The 20487-nt window shown below is 34.0% G+C and overlaps 1 protein-coding gene across 1 annotated transcript in view; it reads right to left on the bottom strand.

Annotated features, from left to right (window-relative positions):
• Positions 1 to 1705: 1705 nt before the first annotated feature.
• Positions 1706 to 20487, bottom strand: part of LOC150094995 (O-acyltransferase like protein-like) — a 64888-nt gene continuing 46106 nt past the window's right edge. The window contains exons 11-15 of the mRNA XM_090411122.1: positions 18277 to 18399; positions 12129 to 12249; positions 8124 to 8310; positions 5871 to 6013; positions 1706 to 3556 (exon numbers count right to left, since the gene is read on the bottom strand). Of these exons, the coding sequence (XP_090267248.1) occupies positions 3335 to 3556; positions 5871 to 6013; positions 8124 to 8310; positions 12129 to 12249; positions 18277 to 18399 (796 nt within the window). The 3' untranslated portion in view covers positions 1706 to 3334. The remainder of the gene's footprint in view (positions 3557 to 5870; positions 6014 to 8123; positions 8311 to 12128; positions 12250 to 18276; positions 18400 to 20487) is intronic.

The following is a 20487-nucleotide window of genomic DNA, read 5'->3' as shown; positions in this document are numbered from 1 at the left end:
CATCAATAACTTGCAATGAGGAACTGGATGGAAAGGATATCAATGCTGCTTGGGCCCTAATCAACAACTATCTGATGAAGGCAACACCAGAATGTATTCCAAAGGTGAAGAGATTAAACATGTCAAACGGATGAATCAAGAGGTAAGGTATGCGGTCTGAAAGAAATAAATATTATGAAGTTGCATGAGGAGTACGAAGATTAGGTGAGGAAAGTGACTAACTTGATAAGGGTAGAAAAGTACTGTGCGAGCAGCAGTAAGCTAATGAAGTGAAAAAGAATCCCAGGGATATTTTGACACCTAGCCAGTAGATGCAAGAGTGATTATGGAAGGACTATTGATTAGTGAAGATGGTAAAATGATAACTACTACAGAGGATATAGCTGAAGTGTTTAATGAGCAATTCATATAAAGGTACTTCATTCTTGTGAATGAAGTACCTTTATATGAATTGGTAAATTCCTCATTCATAAAGGTACTTCATTCTTGTGAATGAATACCTTTATGAATGAGGAATTGAGCAAACTTGATGTAAATAAGACTGTAGGACTTGATGCTCTTTTACCACGTGTTTTGAGGGAATGTTCCAGGGAGTTAACAACAGTTCTTACATATCTTTTTAACATGAATCTTCGGAACTCGACCCACTGCACTGCCTGGGCCGAATGGAAATAGAGCGGAATTTTTATGCTTCATATGGGAAGTGATAAAACAAAGGCTTTAAATTACAGACCAGTCTCTGTGTCTGGAGTTGTGGTTAAAGTGTTAGAGAGGTTAGTTAAGACCAAGATTCATTATTACTCATTATAACATGGTGGCAAATACATTGGGTGAGGATGATGCATGCACAGTTGTATATTTAGATTTTGCAAAACCCTTTGGTACATTGTCACATGACAAGCTGGTATTAAGTTGGAACGGATGAGGCTAGATTGTAGATTAGTGGGGCTGAATTGGGGATTGGCTGTCTGATAGATATCCTCATCTAACAAACTTGTTTATACAAAAAATTTTTGGGGAGAATAAACTCACGCAATGAAACAATTTCGGTTCCCTTAGTTCGAATACTTCTGGCATTAGTAAACATACATAAATATTTTTGATTCTACAAGTCCTACACACATCACTTTTCAGATACCTCACCTTTTCTATATTACCACCAATTCTACAAATTTCTTGGCACCCAAATTCTTCCCCTTCCATCTATGGCCATTTCGATCCTTTTTTTTTTTTTTTTTTTTTTATCGAGAGGTTATTCTTATATGCACTTTTAATCAGCGTTATAATCACTTATGTGTGCTTGTTTCGATAAAAACATTATTTGAATCGTAAAAAATTCTGCAGCTACAATAAACTACTTTCTGAGAACCATTAGCCTACAGAAACACTCAAATCGCTTTAATGCAGCAAATCTATATTCTTAATATGTAAATAAATCTTCTTCCCTCCTTTTCATTCTAGTGAAGAAGTAGGTGGCGGTAGCGACGTGCGGTTGATATTGTGAATTATGAGCTTCTTCTTCTTTTTATTTTATTTTAAAACCTTTATTTCTGCGTGTTGTTTTTGTAAATCTGAAAGTTACTAATGTTAAAGCAATATTTTCATTAGTCTTTCTGTTGTGCGAGAATTTTTTTTTTAAAAAAACATTATATGTTTTCATTAACGAGTATGTGAAATGTTTAAAATATTGATCTAAATCACCAGCTGTACTACAAATAAACTTGTTACTTTTATTTACACAGAAACTGGTAACAATCACAAAATTATATATATAAAAAAAGGCGTTAACACAAATATTCAAATATTTTACAATTCCAACATCCGCACAATCCACATATAGTGATGTAGGCAGTTTATTATTTCCAGTACATTTCAAATAAATAAACTGCACATAGTGTAATTTATTTATGTAGATATTCAAATTACTCCATGAATATTAAAGATTATTATTATTATTGCGTGACACCTCCAACGTACAGTACATTGCAATTATAATAATTGTTTGCGGTATTTAATATTTTTATGATTCTTCACTGAGTTGTACAGTTTATATAATTTGGAACTTATTACATTTTATATTACGTCATCAACTGCTTTTATTTAATTAAATGACACTGTTGGAAAGGCAGTTCTATTCAGCACCGTTTAAAGCAGTATTTCTGAAAGTGATAGCCAATCGGTTTCTCTGGTGGGCCTCGAGAATTTTATTAGGAAATAAGTTTTTTTTTTTCGTCTTAGTTTGTATTTCAGATACAAACCAAGACAATATTTAGAATACGATATATTATAAATCCTATTGATTATAAAAAGTCCTTTTACATAATTCATTTCATTTTCAGTATAACAATAGGCGTAATATTTTACCACGCGCTGTATATCTCAATGCTAGGAATATGCCAGACAGATCCCATTTATGAATGAATCAGTAAAAATTGCAAACCATACCTTTTACTGCTTCATTCAAGTAACCTTTGAATTCTCGCTTGGAACATGATATAAATAAATACCTGACAAGTGTTTCACTTTATTGGTATAATTCACAACATACTCCTATTCGTATCCTGATTTTCGAAAAATATTAAGATTGTATATGCTACAGCCAACTATTACACCTAGAAGTAAAGGATGGGAAGTATGGGGTTTACCGTCGAGTTAAATATTTTGTTCAAGTGGCCGCGCCAGAAAAAAATTGAGGAAAACTGGTGTAAAGGATTATAACTCAGAAGCAGCGCGTGGTATAACGGATCTATTTCTTCTTTTTCTTCTTCCTTTTTTTCCTGCAAACATTAACTTTCCTACATGGTTCATACATCGGTATTTTATTCCGATTCTAAATAATTTGTGTGTGTGTGTGTGTGTGATCAATTAGTAGTTGAAGAGTGTATCCATAGTTATAAATCTCATTTAATTGGAATAGATTTCGTTGGATAGAATTTCGATATAGGATTACCGTATATATTATACAGTGTCATGATTGAATCATGACACTGTATTAATGTTAATGAGTTAAACCATTAACTGAGTTAATGGTTTAACTCATAATGGTTTAACGAATAGTGATTACGGGTTACCGTAATCACTATTCGTCTGACGAATATTTGAACAATTAGTAACTGATGATAGACCATATGACGTGAAGATTTTGATCGATGTTCCCTATGCAACCGGACACATCAATTTTATATACGGATTGCTCATGTTGACACACGACTTGCAGATTTGTAATCTTTTTTTTTTTTTTTTTTTTATGATTACGCTCATCTCGAATGACTACAATCAGAAATCACTCGGCTCTTGCGTGTTGAATATCTCTGTAGAAACGTATCTAGGATAATTAAAGTTTGATGCTGTATGATTCGGTTGAGTTGGCAATCACAGAAACAGAGATTTCTTCTCTTTTTTTCTCTTCCTTCACTTGTCCATTGGTGATTATTGCTGCCGGATTTCTTCCGAAAAATGCGAACCTTTCAAGGTTTGCAAAGGGAGCCTCTACAAGAATATAGCAAATAAATGCGGCAAAGACTGCAACTACGACGTGACCATGAAATTCGTAAGCCTGAAACGAAAAAAAAAAATTCGAATTTATTTGATCAGAATGGAATAAATCAATTATTATTAATATTATTATTATTAATTTTAATAATAATTAATATTAACTGTCAACTGTCTTGACACACCAAGATCTTTCAACAACTCATACAGTTCTTCAGTGAGATCACATCTCATACCCACGCTACTCAACAACCTACCACAAAATTAAAAACACATAGACTATTACAGAACATTAAAACACGAACTGTAGAAACTATCCTAACACAATTAATATAGCATTCACATCTATTTTCACTTCACAAACCACCAGCATCCAACGCCTGCTTTCTACCCATAAAAGTACTAAACATAAATAGAGTATACTAATCCCACTCTCTTCATAAAAGCTAACCCTAGCTCGAAGTAGGTGGGATTAGCACAGCTTAATCAAATAATCCTCATTAGCCTATCACTGCAGTGTTAAAGGAGAACCACCTTAAGACCTTCATGTATCAAATATATCTTGCCAAATGAATGCATTACAATGAAAAATAAGTGTTTCCCCAAATCGACGTAAAGAAAATCTGGCATCTGATTAACGTAATTCACTCCACCAAGAAAAGCCAACACCTAAGTAAACTTAAGAGAACTTCAACTAATTCTTTTTTAGTGTAAGAGAAAACAAAACATTTCCTGCAAGCAAAGCATGACATCCCATTAGGACTAGGTGCAAATTAAACTCAACTGTTGTTATCCATTACAGAGAATGAACCGTTTTCTCCTATACGACAGATCAATCACAACAAAGCAGGAAGTGTCGGTGGCATCGGAACTAATATTAAATGACAATGAACCAGCAATGCTTCAATTAGTCCTAAAGCAAACAGATAAAGATACAATTCCAATGGGAAAAAAGTAATAGATATAATAAATAAATATTTGAAAGCGGGCACATATTAAAAAAACTGTATTAATCACATGGGTTTTAGAAGGAGAGAAAAACAGAAGCAATTACAGACCCATTATAACTTTACTGGTTAGAACCAAACTGCTTGTTCCTCTAGATAGTTTACAAGGTCTACAGTTACACAAATAAATTTCATAGTTTCCAAACAACAATCTAAAAAATCCTTACATATTTGATTTGAAAAATACATAACTTTATGCATGTTGAGCTTGTAATTGGAAAGATAGAACTGTCCCTATGTTCGAAAAGATCCGGGTTCGAATATTGTCTGGGATATGATACTAATTACTAGGAACCGTGTTAATTATAACGAACTTATTAATCTTAATTACTCAGTCACCCAACTTTAGTCTCCCCTAAAGATTTAAGAAAGTTGACCACTTAAGTGTCATAGCAACCTTTAGTAACAGTTACTTCAATGAATATCTTTTTAAACAGTATTAATGCTGTTTAGCTAAATTCACTGTTATTCAGTTGGCATTAAGTAACAGGTTGCGTCTCCCACCAGTTCATTTATATATTTAAGCTACTGATACTCTAGTTATAAATGGAATTGCATATACTGCTTTTGCGTGTGGTGCGTATACGTCGTAAATAAGGGTTTGATTATAAGCACACCAGGATGTTCTACGTGAGTCGATCAAGAAAAAAACGTCCAACAGATGATCGACTGATGCTCTAGTATCAATTATGAAGAAATATGCCAAATTGAGAGATAAATTTGCTTGCATTTCTATACAACTTTTTGAATTTTTGGCTATATTAATGATGCGCACGATAATTTCAAGTTCAATTATTATTTAAAAAAAAAAGAAAAAGAAAAGAGAGGTAGCTGTTATTTTTATCCTGTTTCAGAAAAATTTCAAAGATTCCATGAAACTTCCATTGCACACATACGCTTCATGTTCCATGCCAATTAAGTAATAGCAGCGACCTCTTTTTTCAAACATATGTAGTTAATTACATTGACGATTCGTCTCGTCTGCTTGCTTTGGCACCATATTAATGTTCAGTTGTAGCATATTTTTGCTAGCACCTTCATTTGCAAGAAAATATAACGTTTTTTTGATTATGCTGTTTTTTATTATTATTATAAATTCAGGGCTATAGTTACTTGGGATCATTCCTCTTTAAATGTGAAACGTAGCATATCAGACAATTTCTTACCTTTCGATAATTACAACGCAACTCATAAAAATTAGCGCACATTATTTTTTTTTTTTTCCAAAAATCCATTTCCAAAATCGAACCAACGGACGGGTTCGTTAACATGGCAGACAAAAGGTAAGATATTGTCTCCGATGAAAATTGGCAATTTTGTCGAGGAATGACTTCAAGGAAATTATAACCAAATTCAGCAGTAAATACTCACCACATTAAATTCATTCAAAACAAATTTTTCTTTAAGAAGGCCATATCGAATCCAAATTAGTGGGCCATGCAGAAGGTAGGTGAAAAAAGTCAATCGGCTTAACACGACTAAGTATCTCATAGATAGCATCTTTTGTACTATACCTGTGTAAAAATAAAATATAATATAATAATAATAATAATAATAATAACATATTAAACGGAATGACCTTTCATTCTCATGAATCATCTATCACAATAAACACTATCAATTCACAATACAGGCCCATAAGTCAGTAAGGCGTATAAATATTTAATGACTTTTATTTATTAATTATATATATATTTTTTGTATATAATAATTTTTTATTATATACATTAAACAATGTATATAATAAATTAATTTATTATATACATTATTTTATTATATACATTTATTATATACATTTTATCATATACATTTTATTATATACATTATATTATATTATTAAACCTCCAACCCGTATTTCACAATTCAGAATATACACTAATATTCAGATAGTGTATACGGACTAGTTTCTCCTATGTTAATGCAATTTTGCCATTAACATAGGTGAAACTAGTCCAGATACACTATATGAAGGTTATGTGGGTTAAGAGATCGTCAAACGAAAGATAATTTAATTTTAAGGTGTTTTAAACTTGTGATAATACCTAAATATTTCAAGATTTCTTATTGTAAAAGTATTATTAATATTAGGTGGCCATCGCAGACTCGCATAAAATCAGTCGTGACTTTCATAGGTTTAACAATAACATAAATAATGTATCCTAGAAAAGGGATCTTTAAAGCGAACTTCGACGTTGGTATAGGCTGATCTCAGAAATTCATATAATCCTTAGCTTATATTGATAATCTTTAAGGCAGTGAGATGCAGTGCGAGGGTATTTCAGTTATGAGGGTAGCTTGGTCGGGATTCAAGAATATAAACAATTGTTTTGTCCAAATACGATCCACGGTACTGGATGCACTGGCATATTAGAGTCCTGGAATATAGTCCTTAGAGGTCGCCACTGAAATTTTATACCAAGCTTCCGAGATTGCGACGATCAGAATTATGGCCAAGACAAAGACTATGGATTCAGCGTATTATGTGTGTTACTTGTATTCTGCGGACAAACTGTTTGCGTTGAAGTCCGAAGTTAATAAGAGACCGTGTAGCTGATGTTAGCACAGCCCAATAGTCTAGCGCAGCGTTCTTAAACCTTTTTACACCTGCGGACCGGGGAAATTAGGAGAAATATTTCGCGGACCGGCTGACGGCAAAGACAAAAACACAAACCAATGTAGACAGTATTTTATTTATTAAATCCAATGTTATGAAATTACGATTTTTAACTAGTGCGACATCCTGCTGTTTAGAGGTTAAAAATTTTGATATACGTGGCTGGAGCGTTATTTCTGAGAGACGAAGAAATTTTTGAAAATTTTTTGCGGACGGGTCTAGCGCACAGGTGGTTATCCGTCTCCTCAAGTTGATGAATTGGAAGGTGCATAATTGTAATACTCTTCTAACTCCTAATTTACTAAACTTTTTTTTTTTAAACAGCTAATCGGAAAGAAGGGGAAATGTATGTTTTTCATTGTTTTTCATAGAAGAACTCGAAGATTTTAATTTTGACCAGGCGTTTTCAGATCCTGATCATTCTACTGCTAGGTATGTTGAAATTAGATATATCCAGAGTTGCTTTGAGACCCAGTGCTCCTTAAAAAAAAGTTTGAAGGAACACGGGGTCACGGAAGGAATACATATACAGGGAAGTATTTTGAAGGTAGCTGTGGATAAATTCTTATTAAAAGAAAACCGTCTTTGATCTTTCGAAAAGCGTTCCTATATGTAGAAATAATGCCGACTGAAAATTAAACAGTAGAAAGCAAACTCTACCTATTGATATACAGATCTGGTATATCAGAAATGCTATTATAGTTGCTATATCAAAAGTGGTGTATTTAATTCGACATTTCAATAACTAGAGACAAATGAGACTGGAGAATTTTTTTATTATGACCCTGTACTCGTATATGCATAGTAAAATGCAAACAATCAGTTTGCATTTTTACTATGCGAACTGATTAACTGGTACTCAGTTAACAGTTCATCTATTAATCAGATTCCTTATGTTTTTGTATTTTTTTTTTCATTTACATCGATATGGTTTTAACTATGTAGCTGTAAACAATTCTTTTATATTGTTTTAATTTAATAGATATCATAAAACAAATCGAATAACATACCTCCCTGATTGAGGATACAAACGAGAATTACCCAACCAACTCCTGCACACCAGAAAATTCGATGCGTAGAAGCATAAAATGCACTCACAAGTGGAGATGGAAAATTACCCTTCTGTGCTTCGAATGGCCCATACAGCACGCCGAAACCAAATGCTATAGCGATGCAAGATCCAATTATAAGCGAAGACTGTTAGAAGATTATATAATATATGTTAGTTTGTCTTAACATATTTTCATCAGAATATATATACATATAATATATAAATAATAATAATAAAAAAACTATTAATAATTTTACAAAAGACCAGTAGTCTTTTGTGAAGAAATTCACAATGGCAAAATATAAATTTAAAAATGGGACTGCGGTACTATGGATATTGAGTCCATTTTAAACTATCGCACTTTGTTGTATTAATTTACATTTATTCAAAGTCTTAAAAAAGAAAGAGCTGTCAGCAGGGCTGGATTAACCATTAAGCAAAATAAGCACGTGCTTATTAGGGTATCATGGAAAGGGAGGCACCACAGACTTGCTGCTTTAGTTAGAAGTTAGATGGCGAATTTAATTTAAATTAACTTTTAATTAGTTTTTTCATTGTTTTTATCTTTTCTTACTGTTACCTGCTTTGTTTCAATAAATAATGACGTGTAGAAGGGCTAATAAAACTCTAACCACATGCATGACGGTTCGTTTACACCGTATTATCGCTCACGACGCTTTTTCTGGCACTACCGTTGTGTCAAATGAGGTAATTTTTTTTTTTAAAATTAACGTAACCATTTTATTTTTTATTTTTCTGTCTGTTTTAGGTCTTGTTTTAAATAAATTATGTCTTATAAAAGGCTCCAAAAGCAAATATAAAATAAATCACGTGGTTGTCTCAAAAACGCGCTTCTGATAAAAATAAGAGTTAATTAAAGCACGAAAGCACAAGCTTCAACTGTAAGCCGAAAATTAAATTGTTCGTATGATTTTGCCTGTGATATGTGTGTAACTGTGTTGATTTCCACCTAATATTCAACAAAAATAATCTTGTTATTTCTGTATTTAACAGATCCCAAGAACCAAGATGAAACGTGTTCAGTTAAGTGGTGCACAAAAGCGAAAACTGTCAAAAAAGAAACAAGAGGAGACTTTGGAATTAGATTCCGAGACTGCGAAGCTGACTAATTTCTTCACACAAGTTCCACAACATTATATACCAATTCCTGATCAGAGCCAATCTCCGTCATCAGAAGTGGACACAAATACCACTTTGATCACTTCAAAATCAAAATATGATGATGTTGGAATCATCAAGGTGTCACAAGCAGGTTCATCTAGCACGTGTCTCACTACTGACCTCATTTTGTCTATAAATTCTCTTGATATCTTTACAAAACATTGTGAGGTTGAAATAACAGCTGAAAATGAAAGTTTAGAGGGCCATGGTGATGGTGGTGAAATGATTCTGTCTGCAAAAGATGAAGTAATTATAGCAAAAGATCTAGGGTTGTGGCTTGATTTCTCTGCTGATGACGTGGTCTATTGGACTGCTTGTGGACCCAGTGACTGACAACACCAGAATGGGGCCATTTGACAAGTCTTACCGACATTTCAGTAGTGGCAAACCAGTAAGATACTGTTCGCAGGAACTTTTTCAAATGGTTTCCTTGAGAAATCACTCGAAAATATGGCTCTATAGAAAACTCTTTTTTCGATGTCTAGAATCATATCTATAATTATTTCTAGCTTCATGGAAATTTCATCTTTATGACTAATGTTGTTACTCACAGTGCACTTGTTCTTATCTACATATCTACTGTGTTTGCTAATGAATACCTTCTATGGCTTTTTGTCTCTTTCGCTGAAAGAAAAATGAGAGAGAGATTAAAATTCAGTTCACAGAGCTCATAAGATTTGTTCTACAGAGTGTCTTTTAAGTGTCATTTATCATAGCTACTCTCATGTAATGGTTACGATGTAAAGATATATGATAAAAAATTAATAATAATAGCCCCTCATCCCGGCCCTCCCCTGAGAAGAGAATTTCGATTCCATATGTTAAAGGACTATCAGAGAGAATTGCAGGACCTCTTCGTCAGATTGACCTACAAGTTTCTTTCCGACCAATTCGTAAACTAAATTCCTTCCTAGTGCCTGCGAAAGACAAATATCCTTTTCTCTATACTCCTGGAATTTACAGAACCCTTTGTTCTTGGGACCTTTGCTATTATGGGCAGATTAGTCGTTCTGCCGAGATCCTTCTGGAGGAACATCAAGAGTATATTTTATTTCATGAGTCTGATAACTCTAGTTTAGCTAGTCACTTCACCTAATTCACTGGAATTAAGCTATAAAAAGTTGTTTCATTCTTGAAAGATTATATAAAGAAAGTTGTGAAGCACACATTTACAGTCGTAACCTAAACAAAAACGATTACTTTAAACTTTCTCAATTTCGGCAAGTTACCCTGAACGCACTGCTGATTTATGTGTTTCATAAAATTGTAATTATTTAAATTTATTTCTTTGAATTTTAATAGTAGAATTAGATGAATGTAGATGGAGCGTTATCCACCTGCAGTTGATAGCATATGTAGTCACGAGCTTGCAATTTTAAGTGTTTATCTCATCTCAGCTATACTGACAATGGCTATGAAACCTAGCCGAAAATCTACAAAAATTAAGTAATATTTCCTAACGCAAGTATCATCCGTTCTTATGAGAGAGAGAGAGAGAGAGAGAGAGAGAGAGAGAGAGAGAGAGAGAGAGAGAGAGAGAGAGAGAGAGAGAGAGAGAGAGAGTATTGGCCATGGTCTTGTACAGAATTATTGTAAGAAATTCAAAGGTAATTGTTCTCTTTAGTCTCGTATCCCTCAAATGATGTAAAGGTAGATTTCCTTTACTTTATTTGAGATAGATGATTGGCTAAGAGTGATGCGTCTGTTATGATAGTTTGTAATGAGAAAGGGTTTTGCAGAGTTATTTGCTTGATAAATAATTAGTTAATTAGCAACAGTGGTCGAAGGCACAAAACTCCCCCGAATTTTTGTTTTCTAGGTAGATTCTTTGTCTTGTAAGTAATTCAGAATATAACGTGTGCGATTGATATTTTTTCAAAAAGCAAATTCTGTTTGCTTACTTGACTATAAATAGTCATGAATGTAGTTGATAATATTAACAATATAACAAATTGAATAATTTTAATAATATTAATAATGAACAATGCTAAGCGAATCTTTTAGCTTTCTTGTTCAAAGTTTAGTAATAATTAATTTTATTACGAAAAATCGGTCTATCACAAATAACATTAGAACTTAAGTTTATCGATCTTATTTTCAAGTTGTATAAAGTTCCAATTGTCTCATTGTTTTGCAAATCTGGCTATTAATTAAAAAAACTTGGACTTTTCAAAGTTTTGCGCTAGTTTACCAGTTAGTCGTCATACTAACCGCTAAACTAGCTCAAAATAATGGCGAAAAAAATTATTAGTGATTTTAGGCTAATAATGATCCTCTTTTCTGAATGAACTAAAAAGAATGCACAAACGCATTTTTGTAAATTAAGATGTAGTAATATTTTAGTTATACATGTACTTTATTAAACAGTGTTAGGATGATTATTTGCGTTAACAATATACATAACATATGTAGTGGCATGATCATTGGCGTAGGAAGGCTATGGCATTGAGGCAGTTGCCAACGGCGCAGGGTGAAAGGATGTTTTACCAGTTCACGAAATTGTCACACTTAAAAAGGCACGCATTTATGAATTTTGCTAAAGGTGCCAAAAACCTAGCTAGCTTCTGGGCATGATACTATCGAATTTCCTAAATGAATAATGTACACAGTAGAATATAATAAAAGTATGCAATAAATAAAGTAATTAATAAAATAAAGTATTGTATTTATCTTTATTCTTTATGCAAATGTTATTTGCTTTTGTCAAAATAAACATGATATTTGATAGGAAAAGTAACTATATTATTCAAAGCTTTTAAGCCAAATACTTTAATATTCTCACCCGTCCAAGTTTCATGTTTTCGTTTTTGATGAGAAAGTAAGCAAGCAGTAGTCCTAATAGGTAGGAACCAATATGGACGTAAGTTTTGAAGTAAATATCTTCGAACATTTGATAGAAATAGCTGCAAGAAATTAAAACAGACTTTTAATTAGTAAAGCCAGCGAATAAAAATAGATAAAAATAGCCAGTAAGAACTGAAACGTATTTCAGCAGTATTATTGAGTTATGCAGCTTGACATTAATTATTACTATCTTTCAAATAACTGAATTAACACACTTTAAAAACAATCTTGGCACTCAGAAATAAGCACATTGCTGAATTTTTTTTTTTATTAGTTCCTACTGTCTATGAAAATAAAGTAAGCAATTTTCAGGAGTTTTATTTAGTTATTTTAACTAAACATGTTTCTTTGTTACGAGAATTGGTTTTTAAGGATTTCGATATATAAAAGTTTTATAGTTATTCCAAGAAAGGAATAACTAAACACTGTATGTCATATCCATTACGATAACATCATAAATAACATATCTATCACTAAATGCAGTGAATGATCACAAAGGAAGCTGCCATTCCAGTCACAAATGGCAACAAGGAGACTAAACGATAGTGGCTTTGTAAGAAAGCCTCGAATAGACATGAACAAATATTTTGGACGGTGTAAACTGATCAAAGAATTTCCTGGTCTGTGTCCAAATGGGATAAAATTACTTAATGATTACCAATATGGCTTCCGTCACTCTCCTTGGGGAAGCCATATTAGGGATTGAATTAACTGAGCACCTTTGAATCAGAACGCATCTTTTGACTGCAGATCTTTTAAGTTAAAAAAATAAATATATGATGAAAGGTGAACAGTATGGAAATATATTATATTTTTACTTCCGAGGCCTTTACGAAGTCTGCTATAGAATTATTGATGATTTTCTTACGCTTCTGGCTGTCGTGTAGTGTAGTTAAAATGCAGTGAGAAGTTGAAGTTTTTTACTTCAACTTCTCACAGCATTTTAATCTTGGGTTGCAACGACACAGTTTTAGAGAGCCTTGCCGTGGACAAAGCTAGGCAATAGAGTGAGAAATAATGATGCTCGTTCAGCGAGGATTATTTTTTTTCAGCTTTAAGTCGGAAGAGTTGTTTAATTCAAAAGAATAGAAAGGTCAATCAGGCCACGAAACAGACGTGTACAAATATTGGAGGTCATCCCAGGTGCATCGTTATAGTGCCATAGGGTAGGAGGCAGAGACTGGAATTTCCAAGAGACGAGTTAATGCCTGCAGTATATTTGGAGGGAAAGTTCCTTCAGACAAGGTCCAGTGTGTTGGCAAAATTGATTATTTTGTACTCTAGTTTAAGGTTAATCATTCGTGTTAGATCATGACTAATGGGCAATAATTTGACTTCTTGCTTGATCTATGAAGTTAGAGCAGGGAGCCAGCTTGAATAATGAAGATTAAAAGTGATTTAGGAATATTACATTTCAGAGAAAAATAATCAGAGAGGTCAGTACCGTCGTTAAAATTAAAACAGCGGTAAAGACAACAAAAGGAAAGCTGTAAAGTGAGTCAAGGGAGTCTTGAGTCAGAGCAAATCATAAAGAGGGAATTCCAGATTTAATAATCGTTGCAAAGGAATTTCTAATTTCACAAAAGCACATGTTCCTTCCTTCTTACGGAAGGTATTGTAAAAACTCGATGTTACGAAAATTAATAAAATCTCTAGTACATCGATTTTTACTGTAGGAACACGCCTTAAAATCCTTGTATATAATGTATCTATGTTTTGTATGTTTAAACTTTGTATAAAGATCAAAATAAGCCCAAAGGGAATTAACTCGCTCGTTGTTTAAGAGCAGAAGTAGGATGTTTGAAACCAAGGGTAGTGTCTGTAAGTCAGCAGTTCCTTTTGAAACGTATTTAGGAGTCCTGTAGCAGGTGTCCTTCAAGGTCAGTATTGAAAAGGGACGGCCTCCATCAGTCGGAAAGTACCTTAGGCCGGATTAAGGACATCAAAGGGGAAGAATAGGATTTGTCGGCGAAAGTTCGAGAACCGCCAGTCACGTGCTGTGGTACGGGATTCTCATAACTACATGCAAGACATGTACGGGGACATTTGGGGTACAATAAACTTAAACCGAAGTGCAGGGGTATTGAGAATATAAGGATTGGAATTTTGTTGAGAAGGGCTTCCTGTTTCCATCTTGCGTGATCTGTCATCAAGAGGTGATGATTAGTTCCGGAGGGGAGAGATGGGAGTCCATCCACGAAGGGAGTTTCCAGTCCAAAGCCAAGGATAAACCGGAGGTTACAGTCTAAGGGGAAATCTTGCCGTATTGGTTCAAGCCTTGCCGCTCTGTTTCAGTTCGTGCATGCCCACCAACCTACGCAGTTCCTCGCCGGTCAGTTCAAGACGCCGGAGGAAACCTATCCAGTATCTCGATGGCTGACGCGATCCCTCAATAGTGCCCTATGACTCCCATGAATGAAAAGAGGAAAACACGGAACGGAGAAGAAACCCCTGAAGCCTCGGAAAAGAAAAGGAAAAGAAACAAAGAGGGAAGGCGTATGCAAGACAGTCAGAGACCCACGTGAGTCTGAATGCTAATTATTTTATGTTTGTGATTTAAGAGAATTCCCCTCAAGGAACTGCTGAACTATTTAATATAGAAAAATAGTGGTTTAAAGTACATGAATCGCTCGTAGATTTGTGAAAAAAAATTATTATCGAGTTTAACGTGAGCGTAGTTAATTTCCTTAAGAAAAATTGGGCGAATTAAGATTTCCTTTGATTAATGTGTGTTAATTAATTGCTTATTATCACATCATAGAGCTGTTTTAATCAAAGGGAATGAAATATGCCAATGTGATTATCAGTCAATTAACTAACTCTTTAAGATAAGAATCTAAGAGTCATATAATGTGTGTGTGGTGCATGGTTGATGACTAATTACGATTGTTAATGCGCACTTAGAAATTTCTTGTTCTGTGTGAATAATATTTAGTATTTGTGATATAGAATGCATTATCTGAGATTTAATTAGAAAAAAAATAAGAGAGTTCACCAAGTATTACGTTTGAGTAATTATTCAAGATTAATGAATTTCTTGCATGAATGAAGTTTTGAATTCATGTATTGTATGGTAACTATTAGATATCAGTAATTAAATTTTGTTTATATATTAGTACATAATGGTTTGGTCTCATTTTCTTGTCTTTTGCAATGCACTGATTCAAAAATAAAAATCGAACCTAAGCGGGAAACGTTGATATAAATAGTAAGTGAGAAAAGGGCCCAGGACTGCAAAGCAAATTGATAACTTAGGGATGATAAAGAGATTTTGTTGTGAAAGATTTAATAACCTACTGGAAGTTCTATATTTCTTGCACGATATCGAGGCATGGATGGTGCAGCCCTAAATCTAAATAAATATTTCCAATGCTCTCGGGTAGAAGGAGTATAGAATACAGAAGGTAGTAATCTAGAGTATAAAAAGGGGAACGTATAAAATTAAGTGACAATATATTACACTGTCGCAGCATCACCAGGATATATAAGTAAAGGAAACAGAAATATTTTATATTTTTACAGTATCACGCATGACGTAATTCGAATAACTGAAGTGTGTTCTCTTGTATGAAAATGTTGATGTTATTTGCTTTTTTTTTTTTTGGAGGGGGAGGATATCGTTTCGCTATTTTTGTTGTATTTTTGATTTTGATTTATGATTTTTGGGAGATTTTAACGACTATTATAAGGTAGTATTTATTTGATTATCATTCTTGTTTGAGATAGTATTGGCTAAATAAGATAACTGAAAATTGGGTTTTAATTGGTCTGAATTTGATACAACTAGAAACCGACTAGCTTTGCCACGTTAACTGGTGGCTTCTTCTGAGTTGATGAATATACATATAACAGCTTAAAACAAACGAGCTTAGATTACGAATCAATACATAACTGAAAAATACCGAATTCATAGGAACCGTTAAACAAATACGTGGAGTGTGGATGCTAGCACTTGGTCAGTCATTGTTAAGCAGGTGCGTCCTATAATTAGTGCGGAATTAAACTCTGATGTGCGGAGAGATCTCATGAGTGATTTCCAGATATCACAGAGGATCGGATCATCCCTTGGTTTCTGTTCAGGGTGCCTTGTGAGCGGATTACTACTGCAGCTATGTTGCAAGAGCTGTAGTCATCTTCTATGTATGGCATATTACTTTTATCCCATTCAATGTTATGGTGAGTGTTAGAAAAATGGAATGCTAAACCTCTCTCTGTTGTTGTTTACGTATACAATGTGCTCTTTTTGTCTTCTTTCTAGACTTCTGCAAATTTGTTCGATGTAATCCAGGCCACAAGAACAAGAAATGTAACCTCCAGGGTGTTTATTGAAAGCATTCTGGTCTTTAGGGGGAGCATAACATATTCCGTACTGTCCTAATCGGTTTGAAGGCTACCCGAATATCGTAGGACGCACCTCCTTAACAGTGACTGACGGTTCCTATGAATTTGATATTTTTCAATTATGTATTGATTCCTAATCTAAGCTCGTTTGTTTTAAGCTGTTATTTGTATATTCATCTAACTCAGAAGAAGCCACCAGTTAATGTGGCAAGGCTAGTCGGTTTCTAGTTGTATCAAATTTCCGACCAATTAAAACCCAATTTTCAGTTATCTTATTTAAGTATTTAGTGGTTGGAAAAAACATTGCTCATAGTATGGGCTATTTATAGAACAGGGGGATGCATGGTATTATTTGTTTCTAAAGTTTTTCGCATACCCAAGCGTATTTATGTTTCTCTTCTCTATCTTCGAATGTAATGTGGAATGGTTTTGCGCTGGCTGCAGTTAAAATAACAATAAGGATACAGCACCTTCCTCTTAACGGCTTTTACTGCTGAGGGAATAGGGCTTTGGAAGGGCCTACGAAACCGTACAGTGCAACGTGATCTATATATAGTTTCAGAAGGTACACTGAAAGAATGTTGGGGAGAGAACGAAAATACATCTCATTCTGTTTCGGAATACTTTTTATTGGAATGGTTTCACTTCTTCCTGGCGAAGAGAAATAATGTTTCCAGAGTCATAGCTTTCTGCTGATCAAGAATTCATTGGGGCATTTGCGCTATACGAATCAGAAATATCTTCTTCTTCCCCTACAATTCTTAGTGTGTAATTTTTTAAACATTTTTTCCATACACATTAGTAGCATTTCGTTCTCCTCTTGGAGAGGTTGAAAGAATTGCTTGTTTGCTGTTTTACGAATCAGAAAACAACGATAATGAATTTGATAACTGGAAACTGGCGCTTTTGGATAAAAAGCCCTTTTAACCATTTAAAGCCTATTTTTTACGTCCCGAATTTAGGCTGATGATATGATAATAGGCATAGTTTTCATTAGGCTGCAGGAGAGAATTTTTCTGTCTTCCACAAGTTTAGTTAGAGTGATAATGGCGGAATACAAGTAGTTCTTTGTGTGAAGGGCAAGAAAGGCGTTTAATACGATAGTGTTAACTGAAATCTACGTAAGGCTGCAAAAATATTTTAATAAGGTTATTCAGACAAATCTGTTTTTTTTATTTTTAACTTTTGATGGAAACACACGTTCTGGCAAGTAACTGACTGAGAAACTGTCGCGATCCTTGAGAAAGAACACACTTTTACTTCAGGGTGAAACGTGCACTTTTAAAATGCCGGAGGGGAAAAATTCCTCCTCTTAAATAGAGGAGAATGAGGAGGAGGAGGAGGAGGAACAAATAAATCCTATTTGAAGGAAATTAAATAATTATAATCTATCAGTAAAGAACTCTAAATCTGACAAATTTAATATTAATGTAGTATTAACATAAAGATAATAAGTGATAATATTATTCTTCATTATTATCAGACTGATTCACAATACAAACTTCTTCATGTTGAATCATTAATAATTAGGCCTTATCGAAACGCATGCTGATTTTCTTTCTTTCTTTCTTTTCTTCTTTTTTTTTTAACGATGAATTAAGAATAAAGCAACGGATGATTCGAAAACACCAATTATATTCGAACTCAGTGACACCACAAAATGCTTGCATTCAAATTTTCTTAATAGCTAAATAGTTACAGTTTGTGAAATAGCAGCATTCTAAATATATGACCACGAAACTTACCTTTCGCTTGGAATTGAAATCATAGGAATAGGTGGATAGTTGTTCATGTAGGTAATGACACCAACTGCTGCACTGCCAGCTGAAATCAGGAGAACTGCTAGTATCATCCCCAGTACTGGTTTCCTGGAAGAGAGATTTTCCTTTAAGTTTTCATTTTTACATGGCGTTATTTAAAAAAAAAAGGAGAGAGAAATGCTAATCTTGTATTTACTATGTAATGAATCAATCATCCGCCGTCCTATTTGTATGCTTGCAACTAATGCAAGGAAACGAGCCGTTTGTGGCAAGACAGGCGAGCACGTTTAGAATTTGCAGCTACATTTTGCCTTTTGGTATAAAACAGCAGTCGTCAAACTTTTTGTTTCAGGACCCCTTTACACTCTTAAAATTATTGAGGATCCCAAACAGCTTTTGTTTATGTGTTATATCTATCGATATTTTCCTTATTAGTAATTAACACTGAGACATTTTTAAAATAGTTATTTCTTCATTCATATAAAAATAACAATTATAAACCCATTACGAGGTAACATAAATAACATATTGGTTACTAAAAATAACTATATTTGCCAAACAAAAGAAATAGTGAAAAAGAGTGGCATTGTTTTACATTTTTTGCAGATCTCTTTAATAGCTCGCTTAATAAAAGACAGCTGTATGCTCATTTCTTTTTTGTGCATTCAATCTGTTGCGATGAAGAAAATTCCTGCCTCACACAGATATGTAATCCCCCCCCCCAGTCAAAAATGGACTCAAGGATCCCAGGAATAAGGAAACCACGCTTTGATTTGAAAAACGCTTGTCTAAACGCCTGAAATAGCAAATTTATGATCCAATGGAGGAGGAGGAAAAATAAAAGGTAACAAAATCTCTTTTTATATCAGAAATAAATAAATAAATTCCAGAGGTCTGTCTGGTCTGTGTGTGTGTGTGTGTGTGTGTGTGTGTGTGTGTGTGTGTGTGTGTGTGTGTGTGTGTGTGTGTGTGTGTGTGTGTGTGTGTGTGTGTGTGTGTGTGTGTGAGAGAGAGAGAGAGAGAGAGAGAGTAATAAATCATTTGATTCGAAATTAGCCAAAAAATAACTCAACCAGCTGGCCACTAATTAATATTTTGGCCCATTTAGTGTCTAAAAGTTTTAACGTAAAAGTTATTTTCAAGGTAATTTCAAAGTTATTTTTAAGAAATTAGCGCAGATTTTACTAGGGCGTGATTGTCAAAATGAGATCACTTCGTACGTTGTTTTAGGTTTTCGTCTGTTAGAAACTTAAGAGTGTACAGTTCCGAGTGTTTTGGCGATGTCAGCATTAATATATAAGGAGGTAACATCTAGTGAAGTAGGAATATTTGGAGAATATAAAGTTAGTTTTTCTATATGTTTAAAAAATTAATCGAAAATTTAGTCATAATTCGGGGATTTATTAAGCGGTTTTATCATTTGGAAATATTTCGACAAAGGTGATATGGTTATATGCTTATGAGAAACACCGCGACGTATCAGGTATCCAGATTTCTGAATCTTGATCTGAGCAAAAAGTGGGTGAGCTGTACTGAGTGGAGAGATTCATTACATGTTTATCCATTTTCTCTTACTCCCATTCCGTAATATCGAATCGATTTGTTTTGGAAATTAGGAGTTTTGTATCGTTTTTCAAACAGTAACATATTCTGTTAGGTTCCAAGAGATGGCAGCACTTGCTTTCCGGTCTCTTCATCGGTAGCAACTTATAATTTGTGATAGTAGCGGGCCAACTATCTCTGATTAGCTACTGGTGGAGACTGAACTGCCCACTCAGTCTCCAAAAGCTAGATAAGGTTAAAAGGCCTCTCCTACTTCCTATTCCTTTTTTGCTGTAATGCTTTATCAAGGTCATTTTTTAAATACAGTACTTTTATGTTTTTATGCTGATGGGTCTTAGTTTATGATTAAACACCACTGTACTTTTATTAGCATTTCCGTAGACTTAATTGTCCCGAATTCTCCCCTTGTCTGTAATGGGATTATGATCGAATGATTCCTTCACAGAAACATTACATCTTCAGTTCTCCTTCCTTTGTTCGTAATTGATTCTCTGAGTGTAGGTTTTCTACAAATGATTAATTTCAACAAGCCTGATCTCGCTTCATTCGAAGCCCTCATCGAAGGACTTTACTACTCTCAACAGTCAATTTTCTCCATAACAGAAATGTTAAGGTCAATGAATGTAACTGGAG

The sequence above is a fragment of the Typopeltis vanoorti genome, chromosome 21, assembly GCF_054136105.1.
Source record: "Typopeltis vanoorti isolate ZY-2024b chromosome 21, IOZ_Tvanoo_1.0, whole genome shotgun sequence".
Classification (NCBI taxonomy): Eukaryota; Metazoa; Arthropoda; class Arachnida; order Uropygi; family Thelyphonidae; genus Typopeltis; species Typopeltis vanoorti.
This window is presented reverse-complemented; position numbering and strand designations above follow the sequence as displayed.